Here is a 13,704-nt window from a genome sequence, read left to right on the forward strand (position 1 = left end):
ATAAATATCATCGAGAGAGAAATTTTATTTACTAAAATAAATACTACAAAAAATATTGAATATCGTCAAATTTAGCATCGCACATTAACGTCTATTAGCGGATGTGGCAATAAATTTATCAGTTCAAATTATTATCGTTAAATTTGTATTTTTGATGGTAAATTTGTTAGTAATAATGGAAAAAAAGGGTAAAAAATAAACACAATTTAGCATTAGACCCGATTAATAGAATGTAACTTTTTGGCGACCCACAATGCATTATCGTCGGTGATTAATTCAACGGTAAACTTATCCTAAATTTAAAATATGCACCTGCCCCCACATTTTCGAAACAGACACTTTCTCTAACCTCATCCTCTCCCCCCTCCCCTCACCCCAAACCACCTCCACCAGTGCCAGACACCACCAGTATTCTCCAAAGACTGCGTGAATTGGGCTGGAACTTCTTGCATCGCGTGATTCGCTGTGTCGCTGCCGCTTTAGTAGCTTGAAATTATTTTTTATTTATAATAAAAAAATCCATTATTAGTCTATTAAGCTGTGTTTGTTTCTGAGAATAGGACAAAATAAGACACTGAGAATAAGATATAAAGGATAGAAACATTGAATTTAATATTCTTGTATTCTGTTTGGTGATAAAGCAAAACAAATTATGAAAATCTAATTTATTCTTATTTTTTTTATTCAAAAAGTTTTGAAAAAATATAATAATAACAAGTATAATTATAAAAAATTAACAAAAATAATAAAAAAATAAAAAATAAATTATGTTTCTTGTTAATGTATTTATATTTTTTTTGTTATATAAAATATATTAATTTAATATTTTTAAACACTATTTCTATTTATATATCATTTATCAAACACAATTCTATATTTCTGTATTTTTATTTTAATTTTTCGTAAACATACACAGCCTAACCTTAGGTATTATGGTTTGTTTAAGCCTCAGTTACGTTGAGTATTTAAAGTTTAAATGACATGACGATTTAGTTTGTGTTCAGGTATAATAGTAGCATTAAAACACATATAGGACTTTTTGTGTTTGACTTTACTGCTTCCAGTGGTCAAAGCTTTCACGCACGCACTAAAGAAAAACAATAGCGTGCATTCGTCTTAACCCTTACATTATTTGCTAAAAGATATTATGTTAAAAGTTTGAACTTCAACCGTAAAATGTAAATTATATAGTAATTAAGTTTGGACCAAATCAAAAATATATTTTTGCAGTGTCTCATAGATTCATTTTTGTTAATATTTTGGGTAAAATATTTAAAGCATTCTATTTCTTATTTAATTTGTCAATTTGAATTTATGTAATTCTGAATTCCCACTAACATCGTTTTTACAATATGTATGTGATTACTTGCCCAACCGGAAGTTTGAAACTTCCATATACATTGCATTGGACCGAAATAAATAAATAAGCTAAGTAAACATGTAACTCTTCAGTTTAGAATTGTTTTGGTGGGTTTAAAAGCATAAGAAACGCGGTTACTTGTCAATTTGAAATTGTAAATTAAATTTTTAATATAGGAGTCACTCATATAAAGACACTTAAAATATTTTTTAGTAATTAAAATTTAATATATATAATCGATTAAATCGTATTAGTTTTGTGAAAATTAAATTAAAAAAATCAATTTAACTAATAAACTAAATTTTGAACTAGTCTAAATTAATATTTTTTTTATATATAAAAAATGACTACAATATTTCTATAAGCTATTATAAGAAAGGACTAAAATACTTCTATTATATATATATATATATATTTTTTTTTCTTTATTCTTTCTATATTCATATCAAATATATTATATATAAATAGAATATCGAATATATACTAAAATTTCTTATATATTTTATATATTAGTATATTAGATATGTATATATACTTATCTCTTATGATGTACTTATACTTTCTTTATTTGTATTTGCTAGAAATTTTTTCCTTAATTAAATTCAATTCAATTAGATGTAAATGAACCATAACTGTGTAATCCTATACCTAATAGATTGATTCCTAAATAATATATCCAAATTATAAGAAAGCCCAGGAGAGGCCGCTATTGAAGAATTTACACTTTCAAATTTCGTACTTTTTCGTATATATATATAATAATTTTGAGAATTCTAAATTTTAATCCTTCTCTTTTCTCTATGTCGTCATATGGTTAGGATTTAAGATTTTTAAAATATTATATAATAAGAATATTTTAATCATTTTTATAATAAAAGTATTGTAGTAATTTTCTATAAAAAAATACTAATTTAGATCAGTTCAAAATTTAATTCATCAATTTTTTAATTAAATTATTTTTTTCTCGTCTAATTTTAACAAAAATAACACAATTTAATCGATTATATATGTTAAATTTTAATTAATAAAAAATATCTTAAAAAAATATTTTAAACATCTTTATTTAAGTAATTCCTTTCTAATATTTAGTCACTATTTTGATCCATATTGTTCATTTTAAGAATTTGTAATAATTTTAGCATGCCCTCATCATCCTATCCGTATGAAATCTGTTTATCATTAATTTATACGAATATAATTTTTAAACACACTAATAATATACTAATAATAATTTTTAAGAGAAAAAAAATAAGACTATTATCGGAACATCTCATGCATGTTCATATTCGAGTATCAGAGAATCAAGATTACTCTGTTTGAACTAACATGCATCAACACATATGCTAGTACTAATAATTATACTGTTAATATAAAGAAAAAACATAAAGTGATGTTAGGATTTTTAAGTGTCTTAGGACAAATATATATAAACAAGAAATAAAGAGAAGATAAAAAAAATGTATTTCTATTCCTACTTTTGTTTGTTTAGATTTTAGATCGATAGAAAATTGAATATATATTATGTAAAATTAAACAAAAATATTTCACTTATTTTTATATTTTTATTATCAAACAAATTTATATCTCTACATCTTACTCTCTGATAGTAAAACAAGGCCTGAAATAATACAAAAAAGCGCAGAAAATATCGTAGGCCAATTATAAAAGATTCTTTTAAATAAATTTATAAACATTACTTGTTTAATAATAATAATAATAATAATAATAATAATAATAATAATAATAATAATAATAATAATAATAATAATAATAATAATAATAATAATAATAATAGTTGAACCAGTAGTAGTAGTAATATAGTAGTAATATAGTAATAATAATTATTATTTTAATTATATTCACTAATTAATTCAATAAGTAGTATTAAAACTTATTTTTCTTAAGATTTTGAATTTAATTAATTTTGCTAATAAAAGAATTACACTAAAAAGGTATATTATATAGATTAATAATAAAAAATTGTGTCAAATTATTTAGGCGCAGCTGCATTTAATAGTAATACTAGAAAAACAAAAATCTAAAATTAATTTATTTTATTAAACATCTTTAATTTTACATATATAATATCTATAATTATATATTCATTACATTTAATATTACTTATTTATTACAACAAAAATTAATAAATATAAAATAAAATAAATTTAGACTAACTTTTATTATCTCGTAAACAATTTTTTTTTCCATTCTGAAAATGTAGACACATGTGGGGTGTGTGTGTTGGGGTGGGGGGGGGGGGGATGGTCTAAGTAATTAATGCCATGACATGACCATGATTGACGATTGAAGAAGAGCTTGCCGTATTTTACATCCATGCAAGTACTCTAATTGAGAAATATTTATTGAACATAACTCATTTATAACAATAACATTAGTAAATACATCTTACAAGTAGGAGTGGAAACAGGTGAGGTTAGACTAGATTTTGTTTTTAGTAGATTTGATCTGTCATATAATTAATTGATCTAAATTTGGCCTGTAGTTTGTTATAGGTTCTTTATAAAGAATTATGTCTAATTTGTTATTCAACTTTAAAAGATTTGATAATTTTTTTACAAAAATAAAAATATTATTTAAAAAAATAATTTTTTAATAAAAATATTTATATATAATATATCATATTTAATATTTATAAAAAATTTTAATTTTTTAAAATATTTAAAATATACAAAAATATTTATAATAAAATATAATAAATTTAAAATATTTCATAATTTTGTTAATAATAAAAAATTATTTATATATTTAATTATATTTTAACAAGCTAAATAGACTTGACAAGCCAATAAAATTAATTAGTAAGTTAAAATTTAGTCTATTAATATATTAAGATTTTAAAAAAATTCTAAACTTATGTCTATTTTATAACAAATCAGACCAAATCAGACCAAAATCAAATTACAGACCCCTAATAAATTGTCTAGTCTTTTTCCACCCCTACTTACAACGGATAATGAACAGTTAAAAAGAAATGAAGCAAATAGGCTGGATAATTAAGTGCATCCTATTAGGACTTGGTAAATGCCAATGACATACACATGATATTGAAAAAGGTATAACTATAGTTTAACGGCTGCTATATACGTCGGTCATATATATTATGTCATTATATTAACATGGTAATTAATAAGCTAACTATTTTGTGTGGCACAAACATTTACTAACATTTGGTAGTTGAAATGAGAGTTATTACTCTTTCTTCTCATTTTAATTAATAATCTTAGGTCTGAATTCTAGATATGAAATATTCAATACAAAAAGTATACCTCCAACAAATAGTTATCTCAAATAGAAACATACATACATGTGGTTCTAAAAAGCAGAACATCAGAAACTATAATTTTTTGGCAACTAATAACAAAAGCCCTCACATGCAAAGCGGATATTTTTCAAAGGAAAAGTATACGGAATCAACTAATAATCAGACAAGAATAGAACAACATAATTAATTATAATTAGTTTTATTAATTTGTAATTTAATTTATTTTTTAAATTATTGTTGACCACGTTCAAAACATGAGGGAAGATACGTTAGTGATAAGAGAGAATCACGGAACAGATGCTTTGATCATTTATTAGTTGGTTTTATATAATTAATTATGTTTTATTAATGCGTAACACATAAAATATAGAAATCATATCGAAAACCATTCAATTTACAAGAAAAAGAAATATCCGTGTGCTTATCAGTAGCAACATCCAGTTAAAATTATCGGTACCTCTAATTTATCAATTGGGTGATTCTTGGCTTATATAGAATTGGTTTCTAGTATTGTTGTTTTGCAAAATAAATCATGCATATGTGCGAAAAGAAACGCGGAATGGAAACAATTGTGTTGCTCCTTCCTAAAATACACACACCGTTTGTGCTTTGATTTTTCTCTCTCCACACTTCGGATATGTTTCAAAACTGATTCTCTTAGAGTTGGCTTGGTTGCCTTTATTTAGCATAATTAGTTAGAATGCTATATAAGCATGTTAAGTTGCAGAGGCAATTGAGAATTCATTCTTATCGTTCAGTAATATTAACTACGAGCATTTCTTTCAATTCTCTACTTTGCTTCCATATCAAGCTATTGTTTTAGTTCATCCTTACCAAGATTCTTTCACTTTCACTTTCTTAAACAACAAAATTTTAGGTTGATTTCAAGGTTTAACCCTTCCTAATCCAAAAAAAGAAAAATTCATGAGCATGCTTTTAGAACAAAAACTATTACAAACATGCTAAAAATCAATGATAAAATCATTTATATTATATTTGTGTATAAATATATGTATTATTAAACTCAATTCTATTGGTATTTTATATTTTAACATATAGTTATAATTATTTAAAAATAGACGTGTCCAAATTTACCAACCAAAATGAGTATGAACAAAAATATAACTTAATTAATAGTGATGCATGAATACAATAATAGCAATGAGGTAAGCTACTCTTGTTTGCATCACTATGAATATAGAAAAAAAAAAATTGTGATAAATATTAATATATAAATTAAATAGAGCAAATTGTTGTGTTGAAGAACCGACATAGATAGAAAACTATACCTTCCACATAGGCAAATTGGTGGTTGCCATGTGCTAATCCAAATATAGAATGGGAGCAACTTTTCAGCACTAAGCAGTGATAGTTGGTTCATTTGCCTTCCACGGAGAACAAGTATCCAAACATTTGGACCCAAAAAACAAGAGTTTCGCCAACTTGCAAGAAGTCATATAGACATGAATAATGTTTAGAATTAGGGTTGTTTAATCTATTTGACTAAAAAAAAAGATATGTCTTTTTTGTAGTAATTTTTTTCGGTACAATTATTTTTTTATTTTGTCTTTCTTAGTTGAATATGAGTTTGCAAAATTTTTTAAAGTGTTTATATTGTTTAAGAATACAAATAATTTGTTTTATGTCTGTTGGATAAGAAAAATTATGTGTTTGTATTTTTAACTTTTAAAAGTTAGACATATTTTTAAAAATATTTAAAAAATATTTTAAAATTAATTTATACTTATTAAAATTAAAAAATTTAATATCACTTTGTATGTTAATAAATATTTAAATTTACTCTTATATTTATGTTTATTATAATATTTTTAAAATTTTAAAAATTATTTTACCAAATATAATTATTATTACTTATACTTATTGAAAGTCAATTATTTTAGTTTGATTTATCAAACATAAATATATATTACAATTTTTAAAGTTTTATCTTTTGAAAGTTAACTTTAATAATTTACTTTCAAAAAGTAAAAATGTTACTACATCAAGTCTAAGATCTATATAATTTCCCTAGAATTGTTTAAATGAAAAAAATCAATCATCAATGTTTTGTATATAGCAATAATATGTTTTACTGAAAAATTATACTTAATATATAGGTGTTCTAAAAATATTATTATAACCATTCACTTTTTTTATATAATTTTTAACTGCTATATATTGAAGTTTAAGGTAGTAGTAATTTTTAAAAGATATATTTAAAATAAATGTTTCATGTATACAAAAATATTTAAGGTGAAGTCCACTTACTAGAGAGTGGAATGATGGTGAAACCATGACTGAGTCTGACTCAAAGTTCAAGTTGGGTTTGACATCACTGCACAAAGCACAATTGCACATTTCTTCTTCTCCAGATAGAAACAAAAAATAATAGAAGACCATGACAGCCTGCACTATACACATCTGAAAGATAGTATTACCAAAGAACATGCCTTACATACCGAATCACATTGCTAACTATCAGAATTGCCCATAATTTTAGTAGTGATCAAAATAATATAATTACAGAAACTTTCATGTTACAACTTGCTTAATGGGGTAATTTTCATTGGTTGGACCTCCAAGCACCTTGGCACTTTGACATTGACACAACCATAGAAGCGTACCTTATTTGTATTCATCTCTTTTTCTTTTTTCTTTTTTCTTTTTTTTTTCTTTTATCGATCCATCATACATCCATGATCCTTCCAAAATAGAATAGGAATATGAGATTTATTTTATTAAAATTTTATATTTTATCTAAATATTGTAAACTTGTGTGTCAAACATCGACTTAATATATAAAATCCGACGCATGTTATGATGATTATCATTGTAGTAGTTATAGTTGCTATGTAATTTTGTTAACACGTAATTCTTTTTTTTTTTAAATTAAAAGTCATATTTTTTATTTTTAAAAATATTTTTGAATTAAAAATAAAAAATAAAAAAATTTGTCAACTAATAAAAAATATAATTCTAGTTTTAGTAATATTTTTAAATATTTTCAAAATTACATAATTATCATAGTTATTATAATATAGTTATGAGAGACTCCATCATAAAACATAATGAAAATATGTATACAGGAATAGATATATGGGAGACGAGCAGAGGCCTTTTCTCTAGTTTTTTTTTTTAAAAATTAATAGTAATAAATTATTAAATATAATTTAATTTTTTAAAAAATATATTTAGTATTTAATTTAGTATAAACAAAAGTCTAGCAAGCCAAAATATTAATAATTTTTAATATTATGAATTTCAATGTCAATAAAATATGTGAATTAGTAGAATAATTTTATTCCGTAGATGATTTTAGTGATCAAGAGAAATTTTACATTAAAATACAAGCACAACATTATGAACTTGAAGTTTCTAATCATGTAATTTGTGCACAATTTTTGAGTTATGTCAATGATTAAAGAAATTTTTTAACGTATTCTTTGATTGATTGTTTGATTTGTTTGGTATTAACTGTCTTTTTCAATTGCAATAACTGAGAAAATTTTTTTAGTTATGAATATTGTGAAGAATTGGCTCAGAAATAAAATGAAAAATAAATTTATTTTTAATTATCTATTGATTTATATTTGAAAAAACATTACAGAAAAATTTGACACAAATTTTATTAATAATGAATTTTATTATATAAAAAATTGACGTGTATTATTTCATTAATAAAAAATACACATATTTTTTATATTTTAAAATATATTATCTATTGATATATTTTTATAATATATTTTATATTATATAATTTATTTGCATATATATATATATAATTAATTCTCATGATAATATTTTTAAATTTGTACTCTGTATGTATATACATTATTTTTCTTCACGTGAGGGAAATGTTTTTATAATTAAAAATATTATTATATATTAAAATTAATTACTAAAATTAGTTATTATATATTTATATATAAATATATATTATTTTAATTTATTTTTAATATATATTTTATATTCTAATATATATTTTATATTAATAATTATTTAATGATTAATTTTGATATATATCTTATATAATTATTTCATAATTATTGAGTTTAAAGCGTTTTAAGCATTTTGCGCGTAGTTGAGAGCTATGTATAGTATGTGTGTCTAAACTTATCAACTTGTTCGGAATCTGCCAATAGAATCCCCAACCCCAAGATTTTTCCTTGACTTTTTATTTGTAAGCTCTTTTAATCATTTCTCCAATAAATAACCATGCAACAACAACAAATATCAAAGCTTCATTTTCTAGTTAAGAATCTTGTCATGGAACTTCCAATTTGCATCATCACTTGCAAAAGTTGACTTAAATATCAGTTACATGCTGATATTCTCTTGTGTGATTTTGACACTTATTATTATTGCCATGTGTATTTTGCTCACAAAGTTTTCACCTAATTTTAGGGGATTGGGGAGGGGGTGGTAGTGGTATTGGTTGCTATTAACCAGGTGCTTGGATGTGATTGGTTTGTTATTATTTTATCGTAAAAAAATCCCTGAAAAACTAAATGGAACGGATGAATAAGACATTGCAAAATTAATTTTCATTTAATTTTTAGTTTAACTGTTTTATACCAATAAATTTAAAGAATTTTAAATTATTATCTAATTAAATGCTTAATTATCATTATTGATTAATAATTAGATAAATTAAAAAAATTATTAATATAATCATACATGATTAGATATATATAATTTGTTTTTCAATAATGTTAAGGAAACAATAAAAAATAAATCAAAATTTGTCTTATTTAGTATTATTAATTATCGCTAAAATTAATAAATATTAAAAAAGATAAATTTAAATCATTTGAATTAATTTTTTATTGTATTATTGTTTGTTTTCTACACTTTCATAAAAATTAAATTGTTAAAACCTTATACTAAGGCACATTATTGAGTTTGAGTATCTCCACATAATGAATAGATTCACAAAACTATTGTAATTGGAGACTGATTTTTTTAATGTATCCTTTCCTGGAATATAGGCTACATCAACCAAAAAGGCACCTAACTCGTGAACATTGCATTCACTTTTATTTGTTTTTATTTTTTATTTTTTCTTCTTTAATTTTCCTTTTCTGTTCTGGGTTCGGTTTCTCAAAATCCTACAAAAATCAAGATATTATATTCTAGACACTAACAGGTAGCAAACATGGATTTAAAAGAAGAAGTGAAATTACTGTTATTTCTGATATATTTACAACAGAAACCTGTGCTGGACAGAAATTTACACAATATCATATATCACATAATAATCTATATTGTGATATACACACAACTTGTTGTTTTCCCTCAAGACTTTTCATGACATCTAAAATTTAAGTGAAAGAATAAGCAGAGACCCAGCTGAGCTTTCATTTTGCTATACTACACCCAAAAGCTACAAGCTATGGTCCCCCAAAACCTCTCACTCAAAACTCCCCAAACTTAAGAATAATTAAAAAAAAAGGAAAAAGAATGCAGAGAGAAACATGAGCCTCTACTTCTGCTTGAAAATAACAGAGAGGATGGAGATTCCGGGGACATATCTGCAAACAATCCCACAGGTAAAAATCTCCCCTCGCTCACACGAAAGAAGGATCTAAAAGCAAATAAAAGAAAGAAAGAAAGAAAGAAAGGTCTCAACGGAAAATAATCAAGCCTGCTTCCGGAGATCCTTGGATTGAATGAATGTGCCATGGAAACCATAAGGCACTCTTGAAGGTAACTCAATTGTAGCCTCAAGCTCCAGAGTCATTGCATTCACAACCTGAAGCTCAGACCTCCACTCCTTCTCGTCATGAACAAATGCAAGAATGTAACCGTCGTCTTCCCTCTCCGACCACGCCGATCGAGGAAGAAACATCGGCTCACCACCGAATTTCTCACCGCCATACATATACTTCTTTACTTCGCCGCTGGACAGATCAACCTTGGCGAAACCGGACACCTTAGGCCATGGCTCGGCGAGTGCCAAGTATGCGAACTGTGTCTTCCTTCCAAGCTTGCTCTTGTTCACCATCCCTGCCTCCAAGTTCACCTGTTCTTCTTCACGGATTATAGCCCTTCTTGTTGATTTCCCTGTCTTCAAGTTCAACCTTATCTCCGATAACACACTCTTCAAATTCTCATCGCACTCGTTGAAAATGGAGTCGGCAGGGGTCATGCACGATCCAATCACAACAACCTCATCAGTTTCTTTCTCCTCCCACGCATTCCATAGATGGAAGCAGAAGCACTCTGGCGCTTCAATCCACCGGATACCATCTGAGTCGGTGGCATTCTTGTCAAGAATCCCAAACCTAGAGACCTTCTCTTTGTCGTAAACAACCGGTGATCCACCCCTCATCATCTCGCCAAGCTTGAAAACCACCTGCTGGTCCGGTACCACCACGAAATTCTCGGTTATCGCGAAATCGTGCATCATCGTTGGGACCTTCAACGGAATATCAACGTCCTTCGACTTCGTTCCGTCTTTATTGAATTTGAAATACTTTAGGTAAGGCTTTGAAACGACGTCGTAGCTTAGAGCAAAGAGTTCGCCTGAGACTGGATCCACTTTGGGATGTGCGATCATCGTGGATTTCAGTTGGCCGTTAAAGTCGTAACGGCCAACGGTTTTTAAATCCCCGTTTGGCGTGACGCGCACGTGGTAAGGCAAATCATCTTCGGACATCGCCAAGAGGCGGTTATTGAAGTAGACCAGACCGGCGTTTGCGACGCCCATTCCGTTTTTTCCGTCTACGAGGCCGAAAAGGCCACGGGCGTAGAACAAGAGGAGGCGAGCGATTCCGGAGTGACCGTGGAGTTCTCCGATGGCTTTCGGGAACACCGGTTTTCCGAGGGATTTCTCTTGGACGAGGCGGTTTGTTTCGGTGAACCGGCAGGAGTAGCTGGCAGAGCCGTTGTGGAATTTCACGGCGTGAACCATGCCGTCGCCGTCGAAGAGATGGTGTCCGGCCAGGGGCTCGTACATCGGATTGGCACCGTTGCGGACATAGACTCCGTCAATGCATTCCGGGAGTTTCCCGGCGATTGGGAGGGAGTGAGTGGAGGGATGCTCCGGCACCGGTGCGAAGTTTCCGGCGATCTGAACGCGGGGATCGGCGGTCTTTGGGAGCGGGTGTTGGCGCTCGTGGGAGGCTAAGGCGGATTCCGCGAAGTCTATTGCCATGGCGGCCGCCTTTTGTATAAGGTTCCAGTCTTTAACCGGAGCTGCGGTTGTGGATGCGGTTTTATTTTCTTTTGTTGGTTTTGGTTTTGTTGTTGTTGTGGTTGGTTGTAACTGTTTTGGGAAGTGGAGTGTTTGGAGTGAGCATTTGATTTTATTGTAATTAGACCTCCTCTTGTTACTCCTGATAGTGAATGAGGATGGTGTTTGAGGTGAACATGATGCACCTTTTAAAGAGGAGCATGATGATGGAAGTTTGGTATTGATCCATGTGTTTGAAGTTGCTGCCATGGTTGCTCTATTTTGAAAGTGTAGTGATGTGAGTGTGAGAGTAAGAAGTAAGTAGCAGGGGGTGAATATTGAGTTTTGAATTTGGAATTTGGATTGGTGTGTGTGTGTATTTTTTTTCGTTTAAGAATGTTTTTTGCTTTTCTATGTTTTGTTTGAGAGAGGTGGTTTGTGAGTGAGAAAGTTGAGGGATGAGGGGAGTGAGAGACCGGATATATATAGTGGGGAGAAGGGGTTGGAGGCATGGAGGTTCAACTTAGACATGTAAGAGAAGACCACGTGTAGGATTAAGAAATTGAGGGAAAGAGAGTATTGAGAATGAAAAAAAGAAGAAAAAAGAAAATTAAAAAAGTTGGATTGCCAATAAGTGATCAAGACAAGGTGGGGTTGTATATGGGGCATAGCTGCATGATACACTGCCACGAACACTCTACTTCGCTTTCTCTCTCTACACTACAAAAGAAAAGCTTATTTTATTGTGGAAATAATAAGAGAAAGGAAAGGGGAATAATAAGGATTATAATCTTAATTTTACTAGATAATTAACAAGGATTCAACTAACAACACATTAATAAATATTTTAAAATTAATTAGTGATTATTTAAATTTTATTTTTTAAAAATATAAAATTAATAATTATTAATTACATTTATTTAAAATTAATTAATTAAAAATTATTTATCTAAACTTTTCTTTATGATATAGGGAAAATTCCTTAAATTGAGAGCAATCACACATGACAATTGATGAGAATAAAATTAAAACAACGCCAAGAGACCAAGGTAAATTTGGTTTGTTTAACGGAGTAATACCTAGGTATTATAATGTGATATGAATTTACTTAATACTTTCATAAAAGAAATTAGTCAAGAATTTTAAATTGAGTTTCTTTTGCTTTATTAGTATATATTTAATAATTCATAGTATTATAAAGGCCATTAATTGGTATAACATGGAAATAGAAGAAAACAATTTAGATTGAGAGAGAGAGAGAGAGAGTTGAAACTTGAAAGGGTCTAAAAAAAGTAAAAGAAAATGAAAGCGGCGAAAGAAAAGAGTGGTATGTGTGTGTGTTTAACGATGGTAATCTATTGGCCCATTAGGTTGTAAGATGAACAAATAGGAGGGGTATGAAGAAGATTGGGCTTTTTGATTGAAGAATAGTAATGGGTGGTGGTGCCTATGACTATAAGTATGAGTGGAGAAGGCATTTTGGTTTGTTTGTTGCACACGTCGAACCCCGCGTTGCTGCCTCAATGTGAAGTTGTGAGTGAGAGTTGAGAGTGTCACACGTGGCTAATTCTCTGAGTGTCCCTCATCTTTGCCTTCAAAATCTTAGTCACATCATATTACTACCCCACACGCTTGCAATTCCATTTCCCACTTTTCTTTACCTTCCTTCTCCTTTCCTTTCCTTTCCTTTTGGGTTTACTACATGTTTGGTAGTAGTGTAACAAGACACTAAGCAAGTTTTAAGTTTAGAAAACTTTGTTTCAATCTTAATTGTCTCTAGATTGATATTTTTTAGGGAAAAAGCATTTGTCTTTAAAGGGATAATTACAATTTCTTCAAACTATATTAGTTACATCTTTAACAACAAAGTCAGAATAATGGTCAAAG

At 28.2% G+C, this 13,704-nt stretch overlaps 1 protein-coding gene across 1 annotated transcript; it reads right to left on the bottom strand.

Annotated features, from left to right (window-relative positions):
- Nucleotides 1-9,803: 9,803 nt before the first annotated feature.
- LOC112703460 (9-cis-epoxycarotenoid dioxygenase NCED1, chloroplastic) lies at nt 9,804-13,240 on the bottom strand. The gene has a single exon (XM_025754913.3). It carries the CDS (start codon nt 12,085-12,087, stop codon nt 10,282-10,284), a length of 1,806 nt encoding a protein of 601 aa, XP_025610698.1. The 5' UTR covers nt 12,088-13,240; the 3' UTR covers nt 9,804-10,281.
- Nucleotides 13,241-13,704: the final 464 nt, after the last annotated feature.

Source organism: Arachis hypogaea, chromosome 7, assembly GCF_003086295.3.
Source record: "Arachis hypogaea cultivar Tifrunner chromosome 7, arahy.Tifrunner.gnm2.J5K5, whole genome shotgun sequence".
NCBI classification, from domain to species: Eukaryota; Viridiplantae; Streptophyta; class Magnoliopsida; order Fabales; family Fabaceae; genus Arachis; species Arachis hypogaea.

Coding starts and splice junctions, on each gene's coding strand:
- LOC112703460 (XM_025754913.3), bottom strand. CDS start 12,087: ATGGCAGCAACTTCAAACACATGGATCAATACCAAACTTCCATCATCA.